The 12345-nt window shown below is 56.3% G+C and overlaps 2 protein-coding genes across 2 annotated transcripts; both read right to left on the reverse strand.

The window, feature by feature from the left end:
• Positions 1-5061: 5061 nt before the first annotated feature.
• On the reverse strand, positions 5062-6388 carry CkaCkLH20_12603 (uncharacterized protein; the record flags this gene model as incomplete). Its single annotated transcript, XM_038895316.1, has 2 exons — positions 5062-5970; positions 6179-6388. 2 exons carry the CDS (start codon positions 6386-6388, stop codon positions 5062-5064), a joined length of 1119 nt encoding a protein of 372 aa, XP_038739357.1.
• A 5587-nt stretch (positions 6389-11975) lies between these two features.
• On the reverse strand, positions 11976-12345 carry CkaCkLH20_12604 (uncharacterized protein; the record flags this gene model as incomplete). The annotated part of the gene is made up of 2 exons (XM_038895317.1): positions 11976-12209; positions 12262-12345. The coding sequence occupies 2 exons, from the start codon at positions 12343-12345 to the stop codon at positions 11976-11978; spliced, it is 318 nt and encodes a 105-aa protein (XP_038739358.1).

Here is a 12345-nt window from a genome sequence, read left to right on the forward strand (position 1 = left end):
GATGGCGCCAAACAACGTCCCGGCAACGCTTCGTCTCCTGCTGAGAATGCGGTCAACTTACTCGGCATGAGTAGTCAATGACGAACAGCTCTGACAGGGCCAAGTCCACCCAGGCCGTGGATTGCGTGCGACGGTTTCCGATGCCTAGTTCAGGACCTCGGGAGCTGCGTGGCTGCGTTGAGAACGCGTCCGGGCAACTAGTTTGCGTCGTGTCGAGAAGGTGATCATGGACTCGGGTTCTTTGGCGCATATTGGGATCGGGCAGGCGGCAAAGTTCTGCATGCTTTTGATATGATAGATTATACGGGCTTCATTAAAGTCAGCGCTGCATGAGGGCATGGGCGTGGAAAGGTGATAAGATGAAGAAGAGACTTGCATCAGGCTTTAAGACTGTGAAGATTGGCTCGTCCAAAGCGAAGATGAATGAAGCTCCGCCTGTCTCAAAAGAGGGGATTCCGGGCATCGAATGGCTGCTGTGGGCACGGAGAGATGCTCATCGGTTCGGAATACGGCCCAAGGGTTGCCACGTTTCTAGCCACCGTGGATCGACTGGTGACGCGGCGGAGAGCACCGCTGCTGCTTGCTGCACTTGTCATGCTTCATGTTTTGCCGTTTGTCGCTCTGGTAGCCTGTCTCTAGTTACGTGAAAATCTCGACAGTGACCGTGGAGTGGCGTATTGGGTGAAGGGCCACAAGGCGGAGGACCGAATCAGTGGACGTGATGGACGCGACGTTGCGGTTGTAGCAATTGGAAATCCCTCGTGCGGATCAAGCGTTCATGGGAAGATACCGACAGAGGTTTAAGATGATTGAAAAGCAGCAATGAGGTGGGTTGACGTTGAGTTTGGCTCTGAGAGAGAAGGGTTGGCTTAGTTGGAAGGTGCCTCCCTCGCCCGACACCTGGGGCTCCTCGAGGGAAGGAGGTGCTGAGCCGGTCCAGCCGGAGTGAGACGGGATGGATGGATGCCCCGCTCGGCACCGGACACTCTAGCTGCCCGCAAAACAATCCAACCATACGGCATCTATGAATCAGTCTTGCATTCTAAGCTCTGTCGCCCATTCTATAGCTTGATTCATCACGGTAACCTTTTCCTCAAACCAAATGGCGGCTCTAATGTCGGCTATTCGAATAGCCTGAGCGTTTCTTCTGTGGCCGAGAAGCACCCAAGACGTTTGCGATTACTTGACAGAGCACTCAGACTTGCCACTCACACTCTACAGGTCAATATCAGTCCTACCTCGACTATCTTGAACAAACAATGTTCGTCAAGGGCGTGGTGCACCCCACAGCAGTACCTGGGGCCATCAGAAAGAGCATTGCGAAAGTCTTGTGAGGCGAAGTTCCCCAGGACAATCTCTTCCTCAACTGTCCCGACGATTGGATCAGCCGAATTGGCAGATACGTCGATGCCGCCTCGCCGACCCTCAAGACCAGTAGACACATCAATAAGAGAAGAAGACGAAGGCCGAGGTGAACGTGCGGTAGTGGAAGGGATATTTTCTTAGACGAAAAGGTGTTTTCTCTTCGCCCTCTTCGAAGTATTCATGACTTGTGCAGGTCTCGACTCTAAAACGGGGCATGTCACTCCGGCGGAGAAGTACAGACAAAGAGAGTCTCTTTTCTACTGACGCTGAGCGTCGAAACAAAGACGGCGAGATTGGAGACCCGCTGTTGGTCGCCTTCTCAGACGGCACCGCAGCTGATCGAAGGAAGGGTGATAATATCAACCATCCCATCAAACGGATCGGCAGCATTCACGCCTGCGATCCCGGCGATACATTCGTTGCCAAGGCCGGCAACGCCTCATTGGCATGTTTTACCGTTATGAACGTGAAAGACTAATGGCCATGCAGCGTCAGTGGACGGCAGGTTGGCCGGGAAGAACCGCAGTGAGCGGCCGATGCTCCACGCGTGGCTGCTACCTGTGAAGTCTTTATTCACTTGTGTCCGTCATGTCAGTCGTTGCGAGACCCGGGCCCAAGTCCGTTTCTCCCGAATGCTTCTTCGTCGCTGGGTACTTGCTGGGTGACACGAGGTTCGGTGCCACGGGAGCCATGTGTTGCTGTAGTATGAAGTACGGCACGAGCCGGGCCGCGATGGCCGTGGTAGATATGTGGAAGGGTCCCTGAGAGTCACCGATTTTTGGAAACAACTCCTGGCAAGCAGCTTGCTGAGACTTCCATCTTGCGGCAGACGTCCGGGAAAGGGTGTGCAAGACATGCGATTTGTATGCGTGGGATGCTTTTTCGGTATCGAAGCTTGGGAGATACGTTCAACAGAATGAGGAGAGCTGACGGTGGTGCGGATCGGGTTGGTGGAGCGAGTGACGGCGATCTTACTGCCTATAGACGCCAGACACGGAACGTGGTGATGGACATGCTGTGTCGAGAGCCTGGATATCTAACGCCACATAAACGATGCCACGTTGCTTTGGAGCAGGCGTCTTGTCGTAACAACTAGTGACCATTGTCTATAGATGCCAGACCGAGGCAAGTCTCCCGAGGTCACCGCCCGAAAGGCTGGGAGAAAACTGACTGAGCTTGTCCGAGGCTTTGATCTTGGCGGATTTGATCTTCACCGCACAACAATCATGGTCCCACCGGCGTCTGTTACAAGATGGAGATGCTGTCCCATCGCATGTAGCAGCACAGGGCAGCGATTGTACCAACAGCCAGGGAACGAGCATGCTTTCAACTTGACGGAACAAGGACCAAGGTTCACACCGGCGAGACGATTTCACAGCGGAACGAGGAGCAGTCTATCGCTTTTCACATCCCATCCGGCAGTAATGCCATCCAAAAATCAAGTAGAGGCGTCCCATCCACTGACATAGCCACAATCCCACGCCAATGACCCGAGGATCCGGCACCTAGCCTCGTCGACCGTCCGATCGGCACCAAGCATTCCCAATTCGCCAGCGGCGTAGAGATTGCTCGACTTCGCCGACCACATGGCCGCGAGGCGAACTCCTCTTCCTTTCCATCTTCCGCCAGCCTGGACGAGGGACCAGGAATGCGGCCTGGCGGTGGATCAGAGGTCCCTTGCTGGGTCGAAATCGCTGTAGGCGACATCGGCCTCTAGCACTCTATTCTTGGTGATAGAGAAACTGTCCCGCGGTTGCTTCAGAGCCACCTAGTCCAGGGCGGCAGGTGACTTGCTTCTCCGGCCATCAGCTGCCACCTGTTCGTCACATGCGACGTCGCCGTTGACATGATTGATCGCCCCCTCGGGAAATTCTCCCGCGCGCCTTTTAGGCGGCGAGAAGTTGACGGCTGCGACGAACTCGTTCCTCTGTCTGTGGCACCTAGTGACGCCGACCTTGTACGCGGTCGCCCCCGTTCGAGCGGACACGAGCCTTGTTGAAACATCATGTTGTCGGCAACCGAAGACCCTCGGAATCATCAGTTTGAACGCGCGTCTGTGGAGACTGGAGCTGCAGATAACCTTGGCGGATGACTGGACGGCGACGAAGAAGGGCACATAACTTCTCAGGCCCATCGCAGCGGGAGCCCTCGCTGCCACCGCCTGTATGACTCGGCGAGAAAACTCTGTCCTGGCAGCCAATGTCTCCAGCAGTGAGAGTCCCTTTCCCAGGCGCAGGGATGGTCCCGGAGAGGATAGTCTGCCAGCGATCGGCTGTACTCTAGCTGCATCTTTCGTCCCAGACGCCCCGACAATGGCCATGTCGATCGTTCGCGTGCGTCTTTGTGGCTTAGCTGAACCATTGTCGATTGGCCGCCGCTCGATGTGACGGTTTGAGCCAGCTCATCGCACAACCACTCGATGATGTAGCCTCCAGCCCTCCGATGCACACAACCAGGCCAACGTCGATGTAGCGTACGACCACGCGGAGCGTCTGACCAGGTTTCACCGTGCTGGTTCTTGTGATCATAAAGCCCCGAGGCAGAGAGGCGAGATTCTGGTGCGCCAATGTCGAGCTGTCACCGCCGCCTGGCACTCGCAACCGTCAACGCCGCGGCATCAAGACTGGTTATGTCGCCGAATCAGAGGCCTCCGCACCCTCGCCGCTCGCAGTCGAACCAGAAATCCCCAGGATACCAACCCCTAACGACCACGGCGTTCATGTTGAGACGTTTTGTAAACTCATCGAACACGTCGCAAGCAGAGCCGGATGTCCTCTCTGTCGAATGCGAAAGTATGATGTTTCTTGGCCGAACACCGTTGAAGACTCTTGGCATGTAGCATTCATGTCGACGAGCGTTGCATCAGAGCTGACCGAGAATGGCGAGTTGTTTCGCTGACTGATGACCCTGTTTTGGTACAGCAATGCAGGGCGGAGAACCTCTTCGATCGAGTCAAACTTTTCCTACAGGGAATCGTCAGCCAGCTGATTCACAAGTTTGGATCGTGGGTTCGTCCTCACGGTAGCCGGCACAGGCTTGCGTCTGGTGCTGTATATATGAACGAGCACGATGACATTCCAGACAGTACCGTAGATACGCCGTGATGCAGGCGAGAGGTTCCCCAGCTACACGAGTCGAGAGGATGGAAAGAGCTGGCGACGCCTCGTTATAGGTTCTGTGCGCTTCTCTGTTCAAGAGCTCGCGAGCACCTGAGCAACCAAAACGGCTGACAAGGGAACGCCTACCACCTCGCTGCGGTTGAAAAACATCCGTCCTGTGCTGTCGTCCTTGCTCCGGCGTAGAGCCTTAGACATGTCGTCATGAAGAAGTTCGAGTTGGGGCTTGTGGCTGGAGGAGTCCATCGCCTCTCCGGACAAAACGGATTATAACGCTGCGACCGCGTGAGACTGGAAACAAGTCACCCGCCATGATGAGCGGAATGCCATCGGGCGAGGCATCTGCGCGCGCCGCCTGAAATGCGCCTTGGTTCTGCAAAACCGCTGACAAAAGTTGCGACTGTTGCGAGCGTCTGCGTTATTGATCGGGTTCGGAACGCAGCGTGTATGACTCTTATTACGCTGTGCTGCCATTGCGATGACGACAGGTCTCGGCGAGGAGGCCGGGCGAGAACGCCATGATTGAGATTGCGAGGACACGGCGTATGCGGGAAACTTGTTGTTCCATCGTGAGTTTGGATCAGGGCCCGCGCACCATGACCGCGACCGCGTGGCACGCGTCCGGCGCGATCGCCAGCATCTCGGGCGTGTCGCCGATGGTGACGTCGGCGCTCACCTGCGGGCGCAGTCCGTCGAAGCGGATCACGCTCGCGGTGTCGGCGTGCCCGTCGCTCGCGAGCCCGGTGTTAGTGGTGATCGCCAGCCGGCCGTCGGGGGTGAAGTCGGCGCTGTACACGTCGAAGCCCACCGGTAGGTCGGCGGCGGGATCGTGGCTCGCCCGCCGGCTGTCGAGGCGCAGTACCGCCATGAAGCCCGTCCTGTTCTTCACGGCGAGCGCCGTGCGGCTATCAGGCGCGATCGCCACGCCCGCGACTTCCTCGCCCAGGTCGACCTCGGCGACAGGCCTGACCATGCGCCCCTCAATTGACAGCACGGTGATGGAGCGACCCGCGCGGTTGGCCATGAGCGCCACGTCACCGTCCGGCCCGATCGCGAGGCCGGAGGGCTGCCAGCCGACCATGATCGACTCTACTAGGGCCGGCTTCTCAACTGCCAGATCGATCACGGGCAGCCGGTCGTCGGGCTCGGCCCCCCAACACGCGCCCTCCCGCATGATCCGCATGGGGCTGGCCACGAGGCCGAGGCGGCCGCCGGGCGTGATGGCGATATTGGTCGGCGGACCATAGACCGAGTTGCACAGCGGCAGGGCGTGGACGATGCGGGGACGGGCGGCCTCAGTGACATCCACGACTAGGACAATCTGGTTGTCTTCTTGCTTGTCTGCCGTGGGCAATTTCTCCTTGCCGCGATCTGAGTCGAGCACCTTGGCGCGGAGGAAGACGCGAGAGACGAAGGAGCTCAAGCAGAAGATCCGCGACCTGAAGCGGGACATCAAGACGCTGTCCGGGGAGAAGGAGGAGCGAACTCTCTGTATCCCGACACGCTTGCGACGTTTCCCGGCGTCAACACAACGGAAGCCCCGTTGTAACGTCGTTCTTGTCCATGTTTGCGATTCGAAGAATGCGGCCAAGACGCAACGTTGAGTTGGGGGCTGGGAGTTCTTTAAGTTGTCTGAGGACCGTCCTCCTCCCCTCCAGAGAACCCCTCCCGAAAGAACTCAACGACACACCACCAACCCTCTCAACCAGATACCCAGCCACGCGAAGCCTTCTCGTACGCATCCGTTTCGGAGATCTGCAGGTATCGCCTCCCCACTTGGCGTCGTGGAACCCGATGGGCTTGAAGAATGCCTTCGCGTCCAGGCCGACGAGGATGCGTGCCGTCGGCTCGGCGCCGGCCGTCGCGGGCCACGATGCCACATCCACCGCCAGCAAGGCTGCGATCATTCGGCCGATCGTGATGCGCTGTATGTCTGACTCCGGTTCCGCGGCGCCCTGCCTCGTATCCGGTGTGCTCGCACGGCATGGGCGAGAGCGCGCCTGAATCTAGATGGGTTGGGTCGGAGAGTCGGACAGGAGGGCCGCCGCTTCGCCTGCGCCGGCGGCCCTTGGGAGTACCAGCCCGTCGTTCGCGCCGAGCCGTAACGTGAACGCGACGGTGGGCTATCCGTCGGGACCGTTGCAACGAGCCGGCCAGCCGGATCAGGCGAGGGATGGATAATCGGTGTAGCTGCGCTCCCCGCCCTTGTATCACGTCGCCGTGTCGTCCTGCGCTGGCGGCGCCCTGGAGGCGAAGCGGCGTGAGAGGTCCTCCGCGACCTTGCTTGTGCGTCTTTGTCGCTCATGCTGGCAATGGCTGTTGCAGGCAGTAATCTCGTGGCATTCATAGGCCGGACTGAGGAGACTGGGGAGAAGAGTGTCAGCACAGGCGCATTATGATGGCGCGCTGCCGCCCAACGACAACTCTTGTCGTGAACTTAGACTTGCCTTGGTGGCATGGTTCTGGCGGCTGGCAGCCGTTGAGAGAAGCGCTGACGATGTCGGATGCCAGGTTGTTCTTGGTGCGAGATCCGAAGTCATTTCGTCTTCGAAGGGAACAGGGAACGGGAAGTCGCGGTCGCAGCCCGGCGCGAACAGCCTGGCGAGGCGACTCAAATCAGGAAATCGTACTCGCTTGAGAAATAGCCTCGCCAGGGCTTCGTGTCGCATGATGGCATGGGGATCGCATGGACCGGTCGGTGGGTTTGAGGCGGCCGTCTGAGCTGGCGGCGGTGATGCGTGGCGGCGTGATGCACGAAGTAACAGCTGCTCGGAGCTGTCTTCAACGCTGGCAACGGCGCGCGGCTTGTCGCGTCCAGCTTGTAGTCTGGCTGCAAAGTCCCCTTCGTCGAGCAGGAATCGTGCTCGAGTCCATGCATACACTTGCCCTCCGCGGGTCCGTATCGTCCATATTGTATCGATGGCATGCGGGGATGCCTTCGGTCGCGGGGTGATCGTAGAATTGTAGTTGCCGCCGTCTTGAATCACAGAGCCTCGATGGCCTCGCCTCTGAGCCAGAGTCCATCCAGTTCTGGAGAGGTCTTGTGTCTGCCTGCGTCGGGAGTACGGTCTCTGAATCGGTGGTGGGAACGAGGCCGACCGCGTCTGACGCGTCCTAACGCCGATCAGACGGGTCAAATAGTCGACTGGGGGATGCATCGGTTACGCTCGGCTTTGCGTAGGCTTTTTCCGCGTTCGACATCCTCTGGCGCGGCGTATCTTGACATGTTGGAAACATTGGAAATTTCAAAATAATTTTTTATCGATGTTGTGGTGGGAAATCGCGTGGCGACGGCGGTGTGAAGTGGTGTTTGACGGTGGTTTTTATAGGGAGCCTCTCAATCCCAACTCTGTGGTTTCGCAGGAATGTGTCAGGCCCAATGCCCAACCAGTGTATGCACTGACTCGATACATTCGCTTATGGATTGACGCCCAAATACGGCTTATGTGCACTGACCCCATGTATCGGAGGTTTCACCCATGTATGGGGGCACTTGACCCGGTTTTCCTACCTACCTAGGTACCTAGGTGCTTACACCTCAATCAATTGACCAGGTAGGTACCGCGTCGCTGGCCCTCAGGTACTGTTGCTTAACAGATCCATCCAGGTCCCCCTGCAGCGACAACCAGCCCACCGCCAGTACCTGCACCTCACCTGTCGGCCCCAGAACACATGAGGATTGGACTCAAACTTTTGCTGATGTCCAAGCAACAATCGCTCGTTTGGTTACAGCGGCCGAGACTTTTTCTTTAGAGAATACACAAATTCAAATGGCATGCATGTTGTGGATGAAGTGAAAGACGGTGTTGGAATTGGAGATGTTGAGAGGATAGGCAATCCGTGGACTTGCACGTTGCACGAGATTATTTTAGGAGGAGGGTGCAAGTGAATTTCAGAGGAGGGCGTAAGTGAATTTCATTTGAGAAGAGGGTCCAGGTGAATTTCATTTCAGAGGGGCTAAGTGCACAAGCACTAGGCCTTGCACGGTTAGGCACCCGATGTGCAAAGTCTGTTGATTGGCTGCTGCCTGCACACCAACTTATGCATTGTGCATAAAAAGCATGCCGACTCCAACAAACCCGAATCCCGATCTGAATTCCGTCCTTACCTTACGTAAGGGATACGTCGCCCCCGCCTGTAGCCAGTTTCGCTCCTTCACGCACACTGTAATGTCGGCACTGCTGGTGTACCTACCTCACCCTGTACTCCCCGATCCGACGTGCCTCCCTCCAGGAACACAGTACAGCCACTTGGCGACACTTGAGCGACCTGAACTGCACCAACACGCCACCACGAGTTTGCAACTCCATCGCCTCCGCGTCCCAGTGCAGAGCAGTTCATTGCCGCGTGATACCTTGTTCTTGAATGAGGGCGATGGACGAATGGCGAACGACGATAATGAATAGCTGCGTGGCGATGGCTGGATTCCCGCGATATTGACATTGCCTGGGACCCCAGCTGGAGCGCGTTACGTGCTCACACCTCTGAGGGGTTGCATCTGAGGAATGATTCATCGCCGGCAATTCACAGTTCCATTCGCAGCATCGTTGACTTCCTCCAAAAACCTGGTATTGAGCGCTGCTCTTCACGTCCATGTAAGAACTCGGTAGGTAGGTATCGATTGAGAGACCGGTGTCTACGATTGTTGCGTTCGCACGGCACACATCGGCCGGTACATCCACCAACAGAAGAGCACCGCCACTCCGACGCGAGTGATGCTGTAGTTTCATGGTTTCCAAACAGGTTGGTCCGATGCGCTTGCCTTGGCAGGGTTATAGGAGAACGACGACATCGCCTTGAACTGACCCGCTCATCAAAATGACCTGCCCTGGGTAGACGAACCCGCTCCGACGGGAAGATGTATTCGAAAAGCGCGAGAGGTTGATGTCTAAGAGACAGCCAGTTGGTTAAGAAAGAGAAAGCCTTCTTACCGATGAACTCCTGATGCATCTGGAGGCGTCTGGTCGTCATCACCGCGAATCCTCATCCAGGACATCGCTTGGACACGGGGCTCTTCATGACCTTCCCACTCAGACTACTACAGGTCCTGCACGAACGAAGATAAAACATGCACAGCACACCCATGCTTCCGAGTCTCCCGCTCAAGTCGGGAAAGGGCCTCTTGATGTTGTCGAGAAAAGCCGATTGATTGTAGGTCTATGACAAGCGTAAGAGAATGTCCTTGGAACCAAACTACCGGTAGCCTTCCATCTGAAGCTGTCCATAAGACGGCAGTAGTTTCCAAGATCCTCAACGCATTGCGCAGGGCTGCTCCACCAGGCATCGCTCGTCGTCTGCCGAGAATCTGTGAGCGTCTTGCTTGTCCTGTTGAAGCGGACCTGGTGAGCACAACCTTCTGCATTGGATCGAATCATATGTCCGAAGGCCTTACCAAACTCGTCTGGTAGAGGCCGGCCGCGGCTCCCGGTGATGTGGCTGAGAAAGTCCAGCGTTTACCCTGGATTCCGGATAGCGAGCATCCTCCCGACATGGTGATACATCCGTCCCCAACATGCGAACCAATCCTGAGATGCTTCTCTCCTTGCGAATAAACAGCAATGGAAAGAAATGAGCAGGACTGAATGACTTCGGCGGTGTCTCATCGTCGAGCCTAAGCGTCTTCCGCGCAGAACGTGCGGCAGTGGTCCGTTTGGTTTCAAGGTCAATACTTCGAGCGGTCGTCGGAGACCGAAGAATATGACGAATCTCCTCGTTTGATGAGGCGGAAGAGCTTTGAGGTGTTGGGCGAAGGAAGCAGTCCACATCCAACGGCTTACTGAAGACAGCGCTGGAAGAGGCCTTGTGTCACACGCCGAACGACGTTGGACTTGAGACTTGGAGAAGAGCTTCCGACCATGAAATGGGTAGTTCTCGTCGTTCAGACCTGCGCAATCACCGTCATCATGACCGCCCTCGTCGGCCACTTGCCGTCCCATTGCTCTTGCGCTGCTTGAGCTGGAAGAACGAGATCAGACCATGACAGGGGCGCCGGGATTCCCGCTTGAGGGTGTTGGCGAACCCAGAGTCTGGTCCATCGGGGATGTGGTCGGCTGCTGTTATGACGCAGGAAAGCGACGACGCTGACGGAGAAAACCATTGAGACGGTTCAAGAGACTGTGACAGTGGCACAGAAGTTCCTGGTTGAGGCTGCGGCTGCGGCTGGCCCATGATGAGAGAACAGGTTGGGCGTGATTGTCTTCCTCGGATTGTGTGCTTGGATGCCGGCTATGAAGACTGACGACGACGAAGCTCGAAAATGACGGCCGAAGATGGAGAACGTCGGCGAAGGAGATGGATGAGGCTCGACCAGGGCATCTGTTTGGGTGAAGATATTGAGAGAACGTTCGTTGTGATCAGGGCATGGCATTCTTCCCTGTTGAGAAGAGCACACCTTCGAACAACGGGAATCATGGTCGGCCCAGTCGCTGGTCTCGGAGCCAGCGAAGTGTGGGTGGCACATGCAGGCGCGTTCATTCTTGCATATGCCTAGTCTCTGACGTTTGCAACTGCATCTTCAATCAACTTCCGTCCGCCCGAAAGGAGTCGTACTTCACTCTCGTCATCTTTTGGCGCGGCCAAGATGAGGCCTGGCCGGAGATCGTATGCTTGCGTCGGAAGAAACGCCGAAGCAATGGACACAATTGTAGAGCTGACCCATGAAGATTCGCGACTTCCGGCCAACTTCGATGCTCACTCCTCTCGGTCGGAAAGGACCGCGTGGGAAGCCGTCGGTGTTTGGAAGCATGGTGAGAGGAGGGCCTAAGTGAATTTTAAAAGAGGGCATAAGTGAATTTCATTTACGAAGAGGGTATAAGTGAATTTCAGAAGAGGGTGTAAGTGAATTTCATCTGGGAAGAGGGTCCAAACTCATCCCGAAGGAATGCGGCCAGGACTCCGTGCAGCCGAAAGCTTCTAGTTGACAACCCGGCAAATGGCCTGTCGGTGTGCCGATGAGAAGATGAGAATTCGGGGGCGAATACATCCAAGGCGCACAGTCAATGGTGCCATCGTGCCTTTGGGAGAGTTGAGCAGGCATGAGGTCGGTCCGTTGGGGTGTGACTTCAGCTCTTGCCTACCACAGAAAGGAAGCAGAAGGAGGCAGGAGGCAGCAATCTCCAACCGGGAAAAGTGAGGTCATCTACCTCGGGCAATTTTTGCCTTACTAACCCCATCAACCTCATTCCAATGTCGCCCGGTACCAAGATGATTTCTTCTTTGGATACAACTTGATTTCCATGTTCGTATCAATTGTTTTCCCCGGCTTACTCGCCCTGTGAATGGTTCACACCGCCCTTTAGCCTCGTTCGAATCGATGAATCTCCCCAGACACCTACTTGGGCTCGACTTCGTGAGTGCGTCGGCGAGGTTGTCGTCTCCGTTGATCCAACGGATCTCGTACAACTCTCGTCTATCGTATAACTCTCGTCCCTTATAAGACTCTCGTCTCTCATATGACTCTCATCTCTCATATGAATCTCATCTCTCATATGAGTCTCATCTCTCGTGAAACTCTCGTTTCTCGTAAGATTCTCGAAGAGCCATTTTATCGATCACAATCCTCTTCTCCATCGTCGTCCCGAGCTTGACGATGCACTCGTACAGCGAGTATGAGTCCGTACAGACGATTTCCGTGGGGATAGGAGGTTTGTTGGTGAGTGGCGAGATCTGCGAGGTTGTGGTGGAGATGGCGTAGGCCAGCCATATCGGTGCCGGCAGCCATACCGTCGACTTCGGAGGCCAGAACGCTTCTTGTGACTCATTTACACTTCGTCGAACTGACCTGGACGACGTTTCCGGTGAGGGTGAGAGTGAAGGTGTCGTCGGTTGTTGTTTCGTTGGCAAGTATGATGATGAAGCTTTTCAT

This window comes from Colletotrichum karsti (assembly GCF_011947395.1).
Source record: "Colletotrichum karsti strain CkLH20 chromosome Unknown Scaffold62, whole genome shotgun sequence".
NCBI lineage: Eukaryota > Fungi > Ascomycota > Sordariomycetes > Glomerellales > Glomerellaceae > Colletotrichum > Colletotrichum karsti.